The sequence below is a fragment of the Thunnus maccoyii genome, chromosome 7 (assembly GCF_910596095.1).
Source record: "Thunnus maccoyii chromosome 7, fThuMac1.1, whole genome shotgun sequence".
Classification (NCBI taxonomy): Eukaryota; Metazoa; Chordata; class Actinopteri; order Scombriformes; family Scombridae; genus Thunnus; species Thunnus maccoyii.
In genome coordinates, this window is record NC_056539.1 from 11,701,860 (window position 1) to 11,717,436 (window position 15,577).

Genomic DNA, 15,577 nt, shown 5'->3' on the forward strand with positions numbered 1-15,577 from the left:
GCCATATGGGTGTATTTCCTCCACATTGTACCTCTCTTCTCCCCTTGACTTTAGATTCAAAGGGCTTCAATCTAAAGGGATTGTTGTTATGGACAGAACATTAGTCCAGGTCAAAGGCTAATGGATGCACTGGACTTGTGCCTTTGGGTTTGACTTTACAATGTGAAATCAATGATTCTTTTCTTTTTTTTTTTTTTTTTTAAGATTGTGGTTAACTGTACAATACGTTTTTGTGCCCTTAGAATAACCTTTGAAATATGACAAACTGTTTGAGATTTAGTTACTCCAGATACAATGTCTAGAACTACCATATTGTTAATATTGTGAATAAGTATTTTCAATAGCTTGGCAGCTCTTTTTGTCTTTTCATTCTCTTCAGCATGACACATTTTGGGATTTTCTTCCATTCTTTCTTATACATTCACTCAAACTTGTTCAAATTGATTGGGAATATCTAGATAATAATCCCAAATTAATTCCACAGAATTTCACCAGGATTGAAGACTGGCTGGTCAAGAATTTGTCTTATATGCTTTTTTTCATTGTTTCCTTCTACAAATCTCAATTTTATTGACTGTGGGGGGTCCATGGCAAGATTTCTATAATCGGCATATTTTGTGCTAAAATTTTAATTGTTGTGTCTCTCTTTATGTGCTTTTTTTTTTTTTACAAACTCTAGCTTTGATCCCCATGGTCATCAGTTGCCTTACAAGAAAGAATGGATTTTTTGAATTGTTAAAGTGTCATGTCCTATACCCTCTGAATGAGTTTCTTCTAGCCCGGTTGGTCAGAGTGGATTACATGGTAAAGAAAGTGTTTGTATTTTCTTGTTTTTGTCTAAGTTTCCTAAAGATCGAACCTACACTCCTGTAAGTATCCAGCACATTAGAATTGAATCATGTTCTTACCCAATAATTGTGTCTTTGGATTTTGCACAGTTCCTTGCACTTAATGGCAGAGTTTTTGCTCTGACATACACATCTTGATGACTTTACTTCAGACACTGTCTTGAGATAACACGTTAGACTTGTGAATGTGTAATATAAAATATTTTGAGTAGTTAGAAATGTGCTACTGAATAGTGACATGATTCATATTTTAAATTTAATCAATCTTTGCTCCTCTTAAGCTCAGACATTGCCTGTCAAAAATATCTTTTTTTATGTACTATCTTTTTGTTGAGTTTTTGTAAAAAAAAAAAATCTCCGTGTTTAAATATGAATCAGGCTTACGGTTTGCTAAATTACATAAACATATGATCATTAAATAGGTTTAAATGGCTTAAGTGAAGACCAATGTAACTCATTTGACGTAACCACGCCTCTAAATAATACGTCATGTGTACGTGCTTATCAGGGCGTATGCGTGAGGTGCAACTAGAGGACGAGCAAGAGCAACTACAGCGGTTCCAGTGTCGGACATTCAGCTTGTACATCCTGCTGGAAGTTCGCAAGGAGAGAGGGGAAATCCTGCCCGCTGCAGCGTTAGTTAACGTTGTATTTATTCGACGGTCTAGTAATCTAGATTATCAACGATGAAGTTACTTTGGGCTGTCAGTGCCCTTCTGTTGTGCTGTTGGCGAGCCAATGCGTCCACAGGTAAGATTTTTGTCAGCCATGTTGGTTGAAGATGTAGACTTTACCCTGACTACGGACATTTAAAAATGTTGATTCAGCCTCTGGATTTGATGGCGTTATGATAGTGATGTTTTTTTCGATGTCGAATACCTCCTTCGACAGCTATTAATACAAAATTTAAAACACGTTATCCAGCGTCATGAAGAAACAAGCTCATATTAGCGTCAGTAGGCGTAAGTTAGCTTCATAGCTAACGACGTAAATTGCAGTTCTGAAAACCCTTTCGGACGATTGACCGACCATTTCGTGACTAACGTTTACAAAAAAGCAGTAACGGCGAATGTGTGTGTGTGTTATTTTTTCGAACAATTGTCTTTTTCTGTTATTCTTTTACTGAAAGGGATTTTGATGTTTGCCGAACGTTGGCAAATGTAACCGGTCATGTGAGCTCTAACGTTAATAATCGTGTGATGGTTTGCTGTTGTTGACAGTTTAAGTTGCCGTTGCGTAACGCTACGAAGGCTTGCTATCCATTAGTAGTTAACGCCAGGTCAACTGTCGTTTTCACTGACCTAGCTAGGCCACGTTCTTCAATACCGCCATAATGCTAAAACAATCCTAGTTTCAACCGTATGACTTTCATTTTTTGTCAGTGTCTCCAGCTTTGTGACAGCCGGCTCGCAGTATGGACAGCCTCCCCCAATGAGCAATAACTGTCTTGTTCTGATTAAACAGTCATCTTTGAGTTAACCAGTAGGCCCAATCTACGTCAACTGTCATAATATAGCATCTCGAGCTGTCTCCCGCAACTTGTTTTTAGTACATTCACATTTATTAAAGTGTTGCGAGCCTCCACGTGTCGGGGCCTGTGCTTCCTATCAGTTTATCCACCTGGATTGCCATTATAAAACAATTAATAAAGAGCTGACTAAGTTGAAATTAATTATTAGGCAAATGACAGCCATAAAAACTGAGGAGTCACTGGTAAAAACATGCATACCACTAAGAATCAGGTGGAAGTGATGGTCAAAGGTACTTTGAATATCTTTTTATATCTTAGTCTTAGATAATATCTAAAGATAATATCTTATTTATCTTTAGTAATCAGTGAATATCTTAAGTATAGATTATAAATTGGCCTAACAACTGTTGTCTGTCTTTTTTTTTTTTTTTTTTTTTGCTCAAGAGTATCCCAATGAGCCTGTAAGCCTCAAAATATGGTCCACACATTACACAACATCTACATCTAGGCGGCAGATTCAGTAGATGTATTCAGTTGTGTAAAAATGTTCTTGTTTTTATCACCTTAATGACATTAATACTTTTGTTACTATTTGAAATTGAGTAAATTTGAAATTCCCTTGATAAACTAACATTTTCTTCAGTATTGCATTTGACAAATTGGGGAGTCACCCACTGTAAGTAGACGTAAAAGTACCCTGAGTCATTTTCCCCTTTGTGATTTCATCACCTCAAGGAAATGAAGAAAGCGGTGCACGTACAAATGAAATATGCTCTTTAATCATATGTACCCTTTATTTGACTTTGTTTTCTAAATCATGGGTAAAACATTACCTTTATTTTGCAGACAATACGTACCAGCAACCAGACTGTTAATGAATGTTTTTTACTTGTGCACTTAAGTGAAACACATATAAAGAGATACAACTCAGGTTATCCTGCTTTGGATTATGACAGCCTGGAGTAGATGAGGAGTAAAATTAGATTTCCCTAGAGTTTCAGCTTCTTCTCGAGCTTAACTTTGGCATTAAAAGTAGGTTACCAGGCAGACAGGTAGACAAGGCTACTACGTCTGGAAAAAGGCAGGAAAAGCCAGTTTTTCCACATATGCTTGTTACTTTAGTTTTAGTCCCAGTAATTTAGCAAATGATGTTTAATAAGGACTCATTTTGGTATTAACCACCATTTGAGACTCCAGCTGCTTAACCTGCTTTCACCTAAATTATCCTTAATCATGATAAAAGCCTGTGGTCTAAGCAGTAGCACTGATACTGAGGTGTGAGTTAACATCCCTCTAACAGTAATGACAAATGTGTGCTGATCCATCACAGATGAATGATTACATCGGTTGGCACACTCCACATATATGGACAAAATGATCAGATGAAAAGATCAGGCCACATCCAACGGATTTATGTGGGTTTAAAGTGAGAAATATCTCACCCCCTCACATGAAGTGGTTTATGTCTAAGCAGTGACCATACAAGGCTGAAATGAAGGCTTGAAACAGCCCCCTTAAACAATGTGTTTGTATCCTTGAGTTTTCATTTCTTTCATCATGCTGGAACAGCTGGCATCCATTTTCTATTCGAAAGGACATTAAGTTGTACTAGCTATCCCTGTTCAGCTGGAAAATGTCAATATTTTCCGTTAAGCGAGTGTTGAAAGTGGCCTGAGGATAACATGTTTCTCCCTTGTCTTTTCACGAGGCTGAGTAAATGCTGAGTTGTTAATTTTCAACCAGCTTGCTGAATGGGGAAAAACGAACACAGGCTTTCTATGAAGATAAAGCATGTATCCCCATAGTTTGGGTTTATTTGCCCCTTTCTACATTTTTGTTCTTAACAAATATCATGGTATTGTATGAGATAAAATATTTAATCTTTTTTCCTTTATGGTAACCTTATTAATTTTCAGCCCTTTTTTTTTTGCATTTGTTTAGGCCATTGAGCTTGTTGTTGACCATCGCTAAACATAATACTGACTTTGGAATTTGTCTTCTGAAGGGGCTCAAAACACATGGAGCAGATTCTCATGTTATAGAGTAACAGGTTATAGGCGGTAAATTATACTCTCAAGATTCTTGTGGCTTGCACCTAATCACAGTTGTGACTGGGACCTTGACTATATTTAATGTTGAACTTTTGTAAAGCATGTGGCATGAAGTTGACCTTTGGTAATAGTGGAGAGGTAACCCAAAGCTAAACACGTTACATGATACACATGTAACTGGGGCTCTTGTTGGCCAGTCTTTGTTTTGCGTTAAATTGATATCTGCTCTTTTTCATAAGTTAGTGATTGTTGGGTTTTAGCTCTTACTGTGCTGTTGTTTTTCTTGTTGGCGCTGGGTACCGTGGGGCCAGCGTAGGTTTTGCTCTGGTTCGTGTTAGTCTAGTATTGTTTCTGTGAGGAGGGGCGCAAGCTTACGGCCTGTTGGCCTGTGGTGTGAGAATTCCTCCCTGGACCCACCTAAATGTATAATTACAGATGCACTGACTGCAATTTTCTTGTTCGATCGCATTTTTTCTTAAGTCTGACCAGCTGATTCCAACTTTGTCCAATTCCGATTTTTTTCTTTTTTTTAATAAATAACTATAATTGACAGCATACACAAACATTTTTGCAACTTTTCTTTAATGGAAAACTCAGTTGTATGTTCATAAGAAAACATTGTTATATAAAACATTAACAGTGTTTGGTTTTCTAACAACATGATGAACTTTAAGGTTCACTGAATTCAACTCAAACTAAAAATACCAATAAAATATTTGCAGATAAACCCTGGTGGGTGCCAGAAAGTACTTTCCCACCATTTTTCCACCTATAATATTTTGTCATTTCCTAAATATTCTTTTTTTAGTATAATCAAAAAACACTTTACTTATATAGCAAATATCAAGTCTCATGTTATTTTAATAGTGATTTGTACCACTCAACGGGTGTACAGTTTTTTCACTCTGCTCTACTTATTTGGTCATCATATCTAGATTAATAATATTTATCAGCTGTATTAATTCAAATTTACTATTTTATATTTTTCCCTACAGATTGAAACACAGCAGGATTTATGTCATTGTGTCAGAGAAAGAGGTTAAATTAATTAAATATAAACAAAAACAGCAGCAGTATTAACAGCAGAGTCACACCTCAGCTGATTTTCAATAAAACAAACCTTTTTTAAAAAGTAAAATAACCTGGTTTCAGGTAAACTGTGTGTTAACAGCTGAAAACGTTCCGGTGTGTAAACTCTTTGTTTTATATATAATATATAGGCTATTTTTGGGCTGGACCGACTCATCATCTGTCCCATCTTGAGCAGACCCGGGATGGTCCGGATCGTTGCTTAGCTAAACACACTAACCACTGTCGGGTGACACTTGGCTCATCAGAGAAGAGTCTATCAGTCTAACATGTTACGTGCATGTGCGAAAGCTTTCATGTTTTTTTTTTGTTCTGTTTTTTTTTAATTTAATTATGTGATTTGCTTTTCATTTCAACTTCATCTGCTTTGCTTTTCATATTTTGTTTCATTCATTGCATATTGTTTTGAATTCACAGGAATGCTATTGGATGCTTTTAATGTTTTTGTTATTTCTTTTGTTCATTTGCTGTGATCATCTGTAGGGATGTCTCCATCAAGCTTCTTTACCAACAATTCCAACATCTAGTATTAATTGAGTAAAGTAAGGTTGGCAGTAGGGCTTTGTCATCTGGTGTACAACTGGATTCAAAGCCTTGAATTTGCTTACAACTATATAAAGGCTCTTAATTTGGTCAGTTAAACTGACCATTGATAGTAGATTAAGTTCATCACAAATAGGCAATGTATATCACCCCAAACCTATCACTAGTCTGCCCTCGTAGTAATATCAGTATTGATCAATACAATTCAAATAGAAAACAGAATCACAAACGACAGCCTCCAAAATGAAACGTTGAATTGACATCTCTTTTAAAAAACCTTTACAAAAACCTAATGTTTAGAACCCATTTGTTTTAGACAGAATTATTTTTAGGTAGATGTACATAAATTGGAAGCTCAGGTTGGTTCGGGTCATCCCTACTTGTCTTTTTTTTGTTGCATTTCTCATTTTTGTCTTAATGGGTCAGAGCACCAGGAATGATCAAAACATTTCCAAAATAATTGGTTGGACATGTTGCTCTGATCTATGCCTTTTCTATGTGCTTACTTTCATATTTCAGTTTTATTAACTTTGTTTTTTTTTTCTTTCTCTTTCCTACTTGCCTGGTTTTTCTTCCATCACTGCCTTTTTATCACCAATTCATGAAATCACCTGGCTTGCTTTAAATCAACCACATCCAAAATCTCTTAAAATCTGTCTGCTGGGCTGACTGTAAACGGTGCTCAGCGGGTTTTATCAAGTCTCCCCTCTCTCAGACGAAGCTGATTAATGACAGCGCAGAGCTGCATTGCGAGGTAATAGGGAGCCCCATTCCTGAGGTGCAGTGGTGGTTTATAGAGGGCGAAGAGCCCAACGAGACCTTCACCCAGCTTTTTGACGGGGCACGTGATGACCGTGTGCAAATAAATGCCACATATATTACACATGCCACTAGCACCATTCACCTCACTAGCCTCACCCTCGACGACTCAGGCACTTATGAGTGCCGCGCTTCCAACGACCCCGACCGCAATGAACTGAAGAAGACGCCAAAAATCAAGTGGATCCGCTCGCAGGCAAACATTATTGTGATCGAAAGTGAGTGGCAGAGGAAGCATGAGGAGACTCAGGTCAAAGTAGCTTGGCTGTTATCTCCTCATTAGTGAAGTCCTGGACATTCAGCTCCTGTTACACTCAACTCCCATGCTTCCCGGTCCAATACCCTGCTCATCCCGCTTCACCCCGTATACACACTCCCTCTCCTCTCCTGAAAAACGTCCTGTAGTAGAGCAAAACCTGGTCATTAAGCGTAGCCGGGCTGCTCCCTAATCCTTTTATTACCTGATATAGAATATGTCTTCAGTCTGATGCCTTTTTTTTCCCCATGTCAAGGCTTAGGTACCATTATGATGGGTTTCTTGTATATAATACTGGTCATAAGGTTGGAAGTCTGCAAATGGCTCATGTTGGAAAATTATTGTATGAAGAAAGTGTGAATATTATCAAAAGGAAAAACAAAAAAGGGGGTCAGGTAACTTGATTAGTATTGCTTCTTGGTAGAATTTGCTAGCACTTTCCTTAATTGATACTAACATTGGCAATACCCCTTTTATTTGTGCCCGTAGACCATTCCTCTGGCTTATAGCCTACTAAACTGTAATCACAGAAGATGGCAACTCATTGTATCTAAAGTTATATACTCAGCCATGGGGCATCTTTCTGCCTTGTGGTCCAGTATTATTTTTGTCACTTTGGAAGAATTGGTCAGTTTCTTCACCCATTTGAAGCAAAAATACTTAATTTAAAAATTCTTAAATTTTTATCATGCAAATGCCAATAAATTCCCATCTTGTTGCTTCTTCTGCATGTGTTTTATTAAAAGATCTTTTCCCCTTGACCTTGTTGTAGGCTACTATATCTATTAGCTTTCCAGTACAACTCCTATTCTTCCCTCCATTCTACTTTTGGTGTGGGACGATCTCCCCATTTTGGGGAGCTCTTTCCACCTTTCTTGGAAAGTTCTGTGTATTTGTACAGTACTTGCACTTGTGTTGCACTGTCTGATTGGTGAAAACCATAGCAGTTTTCCCTCCCAAACTTGTTAAGGTGAAGGAGAATGTTTAAGATTTTGTAGGCAGTCTTTAGCCTAATATATGGTTGATCACACTCGACAGTTGTCTCAACAAAAATGTCTTATTCTAAACCATATTAATACCGTGGGGACTATTGTTGACCTATTCCACGCTGCCTGTCTTTTTTTCTTATCAGAGGGTGAGCGTTGAAATTAACAGAAATACTATGCAATTTGATATTTATTTTGTGTATATATAAAGTACTTATACATGAAATAAATTGCAATATTTTCTTAGTATGTCAACCAGCTGTGTATGAAGTGGTAGATATTATTGCATGGCAGCCCTATGATGTTTTGTTCCATCAAATATGTCATTTTTTTAAGGACAACTGTTGAGTGTCATGAGACAAAATGTGAATTAAACAAAGCTAAGCTGAAAAATTATCCGCAGAGGAAATGTTACTGTCCTGTGTTTCTAACCCATTTCGGAAATATTGAAGTGCTGTTAGTCCTTGTTTTAGATGTATATGGAAAATAAGTTCAAGGGAATACCTTAAGGTCAGTATTCAGTGATTAAGTGTACAAGTTTATGGGCAGCTATTCATGTCTAAATCTGCAAACATTTAGGTTCATGCCAGTCAACTGAAATTCATATTTTAGGATATTTTAGTGAGGATGATGAATAATGTATTTTTCCCCCCTCTGTGTTTGTCTTAAGACCCAAACATTGTTGCCGAACCTCCTGAGGTTAGCAACCAGACCGCTGCTAGGCTCACCTGCAATTTGACGGATTCCAACCTTGTCATCAAGGGCTCCCACTGGAAGCACAATGGCAAAATCATTGAAGATTCCAAATCCACCGATTCCAATCCAGTCATAGTCCTCAAGTGAGTATCTACATCTACACAAGTGTACCATATGTGCAGGTCTGCCCTGCATTTATTATAGCACAATAAAGGCGCTCATCTTCTGATTATAATATAAAATGTACTTTGTCTTGAATGTGGCAGTGTTAATATGCTGTTTCCCACTAGCTGGTATAGAAGAAGATTTTTTTTTTTTTTCTGAGAGGTCTGTTTATGCTTTTGGACAACAGTGCAATTCACTGATTAGCAATTTTAAATGGATGAACCATATAAGTCTAAGCCTAGTTGGTTTTAATACTTCTAGATGCTGTATTGTTTGAAAGACAAAGCGTTATTGATATAGATGACATTCAACCATTTCTCAACCTAGAAGAGAATTATGTTTGCCTTTTCATGTCTTGTTTGAGCCTTGATTCAGTCTTGTTTGTCCTATGTTATGACTATGTTATGTTGTCCCTTTCTGTTACTACAGTATATTGCCGTCTCTATCCTCTTTCTCTCGCTTTTCTGTCATCCCTCCCCCTCTCCCTTTTTTTTCCCCCCTCCTGCCCTGCTGCCTCCATTAGCAGCAGAGCTAGGGGCACATTCAGGCATTCACTGCTCTTGATTAGCAAAGAGATGGACCGTGCAGACGTGCAGCTTTGCCGGTAGTCTTGGCAGCAGGGATAAGCGCCCCTAGCAGTGTGCTCACTTGCCCTGACCTTAATTCCCCATTAGACAGAGCAGGCAGGACTGTATGGGACAGCAGCACCAAACAAAAGTGGGATTGTCATTACCAGGGGAAATTTGAATATTTGTTGCATGGACAGGCAGCTTTTATTTTTACCCATTACATGGAGTTCTCAAATACTTGTAGATTAATTTATATTATTCTTTCCATAGTTTGGAGAAGATCACCTACAGTTCTGGTGGAAAGTATGATTGTGTGTTCGAGACTGATCCAGTGGTGCTGCAAACAATTGAAGTCAAAAGTAAGTCAATTATTGAATATCACACATCATAGTTGCTTTCATGGGTCATTTCAAAGCTGCTGTCTGTGTTTGCATTTGATTTGTAAGTAACATGGTTGCAGATGTTATGTTTCTTGTAGTTATAGATTATGTAGCCTGTAGATGATGTATGTATACGTAAAGAATACACTTGACTGCAAGAACTAATACTTCAGGCAGCCATTTTCCAGGAAGCATCATATGATCTATGTTTTTATTAATAGTTAGTCCTGATAATTTAGGTGATTGGTGGTCTAGTCTATAATCTGGGTGTGGCTATTTGTTCTTCAAGGATTATGCATCAGTGAGCTATTGATACTGCCCCACCAAGTTACTAATTTGCATACAAACAAAAAAGAAAAAAAAAAGTTTGTGGTTGATGTAGAGACATACGTAATTGGAACATCCGCAGTATCAGAGATTTGTAAGATACTTAGTGTATATGAGCACTTCACATATAAGGAAAATCTGGAAATATTGCTTTCAATTCTTGGTTTCAAATCCTTATGTGAGGTAGCTTCTTCACCCAGGATAAATGATAAAGGGCTATTCATCAACTGAATTCACAAATTTTCATATTCTAATTTGCATATGGATTTTTCTTCTTGCTGTAGCACTTCCCCATGTTGCAGCCTACAAGCACTCTGAGCATGGCAACGAGAAGGACAAAGGTGTGATGGCCTGTGTGAGCCATGGCTACCCACTGCCCACTGACTGGACCTGGTACAAAGAGCAAGATGGCACCCAAACGGTATGCATCTCTCAAACTTATGATTTTGATTAAAAGCTTAAAGGGGACTTATTATGCTTTTCCCTATTTTCAATCATATATAATGTTGGATATACATATAAATAGTGGCCAAAGTATCAAATAATGAGGTAAATGTACATATCAAGTAATGAGGTAAATGTATGTAGAAGTAATCCCTGTGAGCAAAAAGCACCGGCCTCAGACTGCTCTGAACACTTGGTTTCCAGTGGGTTTTTTTTTTTCTACTTTAAGCCCGAGCTGACGTTGGCTCGTGATGGATTTCTTTATAAGGTCATCTGCTCCACACACAGTGTGCAAGTTCACTGCTCTGCTAACATTTTGGCAATTTTCCATAGTTTTGGGGGTAGTCACACTGAGTCATGACTCGAGCTGGCACGCTGTGAGTGTTTTTCCATAATCAGCACTGCAGAATAAAATAAATTGTTTACCTGTTGGAAGTGTTCTGGTTGTCTGCAACTCTTCATCAAACATCATCATCACTGTGGCTGTTTCTGCTTGTACTATTCCTCCTCCCTGCATTATTTCTAACTGATCCGCTGAACAAAGAGCTCAAAATTTCACTGCATCTTGTTGTGTCGACCGATTTTAGCGCTGCTAACGAAACTCTGCTAATTCAGTGAGGAACGTGTTTCATTTCCTGTAAATTCTTTAAGTCTCCTGTTGTTGTTTAGTCATTGAAAGGATTTTAATATGAAGTGGGATATGTTGGGTTTGCATTAGCGACTGCCTGTTAAGAGACAGAGGCTGAACTGAGGGGCTGCATAAAGGGCCAGTATAAGATAAATATGGAGTTTTTTTAACTCTGAATCATGCAAAGCTACTCTGGGAGAGTCCCAGAATAATAATAAAGAGCTGGAAATGAGCATAATAGGTCCCCTTTTAAAATGATTCATATGTTTTCTAAGCCAGAGGAAATGAACCCAAACTTTTCAATCACCATTTACGCATATTGTGATGGTGTGTCACTCATGAATGATGTATGTCCAGTACTCCAAATGTAAAATAAAATGTTTAACGGAATGGTTACACTTGTTTGTGTTGCTAACTTGTTGCTTAAACACAATCCTCAGCCTATCATCAACGGCACTGGTGACAAATATGAGATCAAGAGCACCCCTAACAAAACCACTCTGATCATTGATGACCTGAGCATCGAAAACGACATTGGAGACTACATCTGCTTTGGAAGTAATGAACTCGGCACGAGCAGTGACAGGATCCACCTGCGTGTCCGCAGTCGCCTGGCCGCTCTCTGGCCCTTCCTTGGCATTGTGGCTGAGGTCATCATCCTGGTGACCATCATCCTCATCTATGAGAAGAGGAGAAAGCCCGATGAGGTCAATGACGGTACGTATGCCACGATACCTACACTACTACATGTTAACTCTTAGGCCGTGTTCAGACCGACGTCAGCACTGCGTGATCAAACGCTGTCTATTCATTACTTTCAATAAAACCACTGTGTTGACATAGTGAGGATGTCTCATAGTTCCAGCAAAAAAAAGGTGTCATCGGCGAATAAGATGAACATCATCCAGCATGGCACTGGATTTGCCATCATTAAAACATAAGATGAACTTACGACTGTTGTGATAACTTGGCACAGTGAGATGTTTTTTCAAGCGGTGCAGTGTTTTGGCGTTTAATACGTTTTCAAATGTATGATAGATATATTTAATCATCGGCAACACACTCCACCAGTGCTGTCCCTCGTCGATTTTTTTGTTGTTGTTGATGTTTTTTTTTTTTTCTAATAAATTGCTGTATTTGGTCTGAACACTCACTTAGAACTGAGATTTTTCATCTCTCATCTGGCAATGGTTGAATTCCAAAAAAGAAAAAATACCCTCATACCATTGTTAGCTACCTGAATAGCTATGAAAATATCCACCAGAAAGTAAATATATATTTGCAGGTGGTTATGGCCTTTTCCAAAGCTGCACTCAACTTTTTTTGGGCAAGGTTGGTCCTCAGTTGTGGCTAAAAGAACGTAAAGAAGTCTCTTTCAAGTCATTCCACTTCTAACAGGACAAAATGATTAAAACTGCAGACCTTGATTACTGAACTGTGAGTTGAGAAGATTTGACGCCCCCCAGTGGCAGGCTGGAGACTATCAAGGCAAATCATTGCTCTGGAGGTGGAGATGTGTCTGTAATGTAGTTGCATGTATTCAATATGAACCCTTATTGTCTTTGGTTTTGTCATTATTTACATTTTTAAAGTAAAGATCAGGAATCGGCTTCCGCCTCTGTGTAAACAATCTGTAATAGATTATACTATTATTTTTATTATTTACATTTTTACTTCTCTGTTCGCTGCTGATTTTGCATTTTGGTAAGTGAACAAAACTGCATGTCAGACTGAAGTGGTTGAGCTGAGATGACCGCGTGGATTAAGCTATGGGAGTCTGAATGAACTGCTTTCTTGGTCACCACTTCTAAGAGGAATGTGCTCAAAGATTTGGTCACTCTTTCACTGGCACTGCAATCTAAATATAGAGCAAGCTTAAAATGTTTTCTTTCCACTTCATTTATTGGTCCATAACATGTGTTTGAGCCAATGAAAGAGTCAAATTAGACACTCAGTCTAGTGTAATGGTTTGACATGAAATAGGGTAGGTTGAACAGTGAGAGGTTTCAGCATTCTGTCTGCATGCCTTCTGCATCTTGTACTTTTATGCATGATAAATGATAGGCATCCCTCTTATCAAGATCAGTTTACCATTTACCATTTGTCTCATTCACTCTTGGCCTTGGGGATAGCCTATACTCTTTGCCTTACTTTGTGAATACATGCTCTGGTGTGAATATTGCCACTATACATGGCAGGATGTGTGTTAGTGCTGCACAATTCACAGATGTTTTTATCTCGATACGATCTCTGCAGTGTTCCTTTGCTTGTATTGCATGAGCCTCTGTGATGCTAAGGGGTGACTCTGGACATAGAGTTCATGAATGGCAATTTTCAAATCGTATTACAGATTCATTTAAGATACATAATTTTCTGTTAAGTGACATAATTTCTGTTTTACACAACACAAATGATTGTGTGTAGAATTTCTTTCCAACTGGTTTTCTAAGGATTTTGTTGTATCATTCATTGTCAGACAGGTGGGCATGCTTCATGTTTAGTTGGATTTTTATCATAACCTCATTGGAATCATGTTGCAGAAGATGTCATGTTATGACATTTGCTACCATCATCAGTGAGGTTTGGGGTGGCATGTGTTTCTCACACCAATCACAGACATGTAACTACTTAACCTGCTGTCAACTGACTCTTGTTTTCTTTTGCTTTTTATTTGACCACTTACTGCTGTTCAGATGATGACTCAGGATCCGCTCCTCTGTAAGTACAGTCTACGTGAGAGCTTCATAACTTGAATGTCACTTTACATTTCGGCTTTTGTCGCAGAACTCATGTTTTTGCTCTATGATGTGTTTCAGGAAGAGCAATTCTACTACAAACCACAAAGACAAAAATGTGAGGCAAAGGAATTCTAACTAGAAGCTGAAAGAGGTGCGTATCTAAGAGGGATTAAAATGTGAAAACTAGTTAGATACTGCCCTTGAACAACATATATGACAGACCAGATGTCAGATTTTTATCTTGATTGTGAAGAGATTTGGAAAAAAAAAAAGTTCAGTGAAAGTTTTTCACTCATGTCCCGTTTTTTCTCTCCTAGATAGACGTCCAGATGGCAGTCCAAGACTCAGCTGTTGTGGCACATTATATTGTGCACCCTGCAATTTTAAGTACCTTTTTTGTGCTTGAGTGTTAATGTAATAAGCTGACTGATTTTCTCTTTGTTTTATTTTCTTCTATATTCTTCTCCACATCGTGCAGCCAGAGAACATAGTGTGAAATACTTTCTGCTTGAGGCCATGGGGCAAATATTGCATGAGTTTAAAATGCTGTTCTAGCAAAGTGTGTGTTTGTTGTAAAAAACATGAGAATGTTCACGTGGGGAATGCCTAGTTTGTGGTTATTTTCTGTTCATGCTAATGCTTCCTACGCTGACCACACAGGTGTCAGTCTTTTGATTTTTCTATCCTCAAATTTGGAGTAGTTACTTGTAAAGCAGCACAAATTGTGTTTACAGGATCTGAAAACCTTTTTATCATGATGCATCACTGCCGTTTCTTATAACGACAACTTAAGTGTGTGAATTCACTTTTGATCTGTCCCTACACCATCACAAAAGTCCCTTAGCAGAGTTTTATACTTTGCCTTAACAAGCACCATTTCTCCTCTGTCTTTTTGCATTTTGTTTCCTCTTACACAATTTAAATGTGACTAAAATTAAATGCAGAAATGATTAAGATTTAATGTCTGCTAGGGTTTTTTGCCATAAGAAATTACAGTTCTTTTAGTGGGAAAGCAGTGTCTTGTAAATCATGCTTTTTTTTCCTTTTCCTTTTCAAATCATGTAAATTGAAGTTTTATCACTGTTTTTGTTGCTGTAGTCACAGCCACAGTAAAAAAATCTACTGTAATTGTCAATTAAAATCTAAGGACCAAGTGCAAAGGAGATGTAACATCTGTTGCTTCTGTTGAATGCAACTTAAACACTACGCACTGATGTTTAAATCTACAAACATTTACTAAGATGTTTTTTCTTTTTAATTTAATGTGATCTAAGAAAAAAAAACAACAAAACACTTGTGTGTGATTGTTGGAACATCGTCTCTGTTCCCTTCACTGTATAGATGATTCAGAAGCCATATGTTCATTTAACCTGAGTAGTGTTGTGATTGGATGTTACCATTTCAGAATTATACAAATAAAATGACCTTGTCAGAATTGTGTAAATTGTTGTACCTTCCAGCTACATGGAATACCATCTGTTGTACAACTTGCACAAACTGAATAAAGGTATTGATTTTACATGTCTGTCGACTTTGCCTAAAAGCCATGTTTACAATGAGATGTTGA

The 15,577-nt window shown here is 37.8% G+C and overlaps 1 protein-coding gene across 3 annotated transcripts; it reads left to right on the forward strand.

Annotated features, from left to right (window-relative positions):
- The first annotated feature begins 1,362 nt into the window (after positions 1 to 1,362).
- On the forward strand, positions 1,363 to 15,529 carry bsg (basigin). Of its 3 annotated transcripts, XM_042416821.1 has the most exons (9): positions 1,363 to 1,598; positions 6,689 to 7,039; positions 8,734 to 8,902; positions 9,764 to 9,852; positions 10,485 to 10,621; positions 11,713 to 11,989; positions 13,966 to 13,990; positions 14,089 to 14,161; positions 14,328 to 15,529. In XM_042416821.1, exons 1-8 carry the CDS (start codon positions 1,535 to 1,537, stop codon positions 14,147 to 14,149), a joined length of 1,173 nt encoding a protein of 390 aa, XP_042272755.1. In that variant the 5' UTR covers positions 1,363 to 1,534; the 3' UTR covers positions 14,150 to 14,161; positions 14,328 to 15,529. The 3 variants fall into 3 exon arrangements, with proteins under 3 accessions (XP_042272755.1, XP_042272753.1, XP_042272754.1); XM_042416819.1 differs by lacking the exon at positions 6,689 to 7,039 and having other exon boundaries at positions 1,365 to 1,598; XM_042416820.1 differs by lacking the exon at positions 6,689 to 7,039 and having other exon boundaries at positions 1,365 to 1,598; positions 14,332 to 15,529.
- Positions 15,530 to 15,577: the final 48 nt, after the last annotated feature.

Bases quoted from the DNA above. Each gene is read 5' to 3' on its own strand.
- bsg (XM_042416821.1), top strand. From the start codon at position 1,535: ATGAAGTTACTTTGGGCTGTCAGTGCCCTTCTGTTGTGCTGTTGGCGA. The intron at 1,599-6,688 runs GTAAGATTTTTG...AACGGTGCTCAG, and splicing joins GCGAGCCAATGCGTCCACAG to CGGGTTTTATCAAGTCTCCC. The intron at 11,990-13,965 runs GTACGTATGCCA...ACTGCTGTTCAG, and splicing joins GCCCGATGAGGTCAATGACG to ATGATGACTCAGGATCCGCT.